At 73.7% G+C, this 921-nt stretch overlaps 1 protein-coding gene across 1 annotated transcript in view; it reads left to right on the plus strand.

The window, feature by feature from the left end:
* Positions 1-248: 248 nt before the first annotated feature.
* The window catches only part of LOC110288866 (dehydrogenase/reductase SDR family member on chromosome X homolog), a gene marked incomplete at its 5' end in the record, with an annotated part of 5,129 nt that continues 4,456 nt past the window's right edge, over positions 249-921 (plus strand). Inside the window, 3 exons of the mRNA XM_021155107.2 lie at positions 249-414; positions 664-731; positions 888-905. Of these exons, the coding sequence (XP_021010766.2) occupies positions 249-414; positions 664-731; positions 888-905 (252 nt within the window). The remainder of the gene's footprint in view (positions 415-663; positions 732-887; positions 906-921) is intronic.

The following is a 921-nucleotide window of genomic DNA, read 5'->3' on the forward strand; positions in this document are numbered from 1 at the left end:
ACTGTGGGCGGGGCCTGAGTGTGTGACGTCGCTGTGGGCGGGGCCTGAGTGTGTGACGTCGCTGTGGGCGGGGCTTGAGTGTGTGACGTCCCTGTGGGCGGGGCCTGCGTGTGTGATGTCCCCGTGGGCGGGGCCTGAGTGTGTGACGTCCCTGTGGGCGGGGCCTGAGTGTGTGACGTCGCTGTGGGCGGGGAATCTGAAGACAGGAAGTGGGGTCGGGGAGGAAGCCCCGCCTTCCCCACCGGAAGTCGCTCTCACCCGCACGGGGAGCCCCGCCCACCCCTGACCCCGCCCCTCCCCCCGCAGTTCTGCCCCCCCAGCCGGGCCGCGTGGCCATCGTGACGGGGGCGACGGCCGGCATCGGGCGCAGCACCGCGAGGCAGCTGGCGCGGCTGGGCATGCGCGTGGTCGTGGGTAGGTGGCGCCCGGGGCCGTGGGGTCGCGGGGGTCGCGGGGGTTGAACCCGGGGGTCAGAGGTCGCGCGCGGTGTTGGGGAATCACCCCTGGGGGGCGGGGTCGCAGGTCGGGGTCAGGGGTCGACCGCGGGAGCTGGAGTCACACCGGGGTCGGGGGTCACACGCGGGGCTGCAGGGGTCACNGGGGTCGGCCTGGGGTCACAGTGACGTCACACAGCGGCCATCTTGTCTCCCGCCCTCCCCACAGCCGGCAATGACGAGCGCCGCGGACAGGAAGTCGTCAGCGCCATCCGGGCCGAGATGGGGAGCGACCGAGGTGAGGGCGGGGCCTCCNGGGGGTGGGGTGGGCGGGGCCTGGGGGGTCAGGATGGGCGTGGCCTGGGGTGTGNTGGACGGGGAGGTTGGAGGGCGGGGCGTGACGGACAGGTGTTGGGTGACGACGTCGCAGGCCCCGCCCGTGGGCGTGGTGACGCGCACTTCCTGCCCCGGGCCTGAGTGACTGACA

The sequence above is a fragment of the Mus caroli genome, unplaced genomic scaffold (genome assembly GCF_900094665.2).
Source record: "Mus caroli unplaced genomic scaffold, CAROLI_EIJ_v1.1 scaffold_23155_1, whole genome shotgun sequence".
Taxonomy (NCBI): Eukaryota; Metazoa; Chordata; class Mammalia; order Rodentia; family Muridae; genus Mus; species Mus caroli.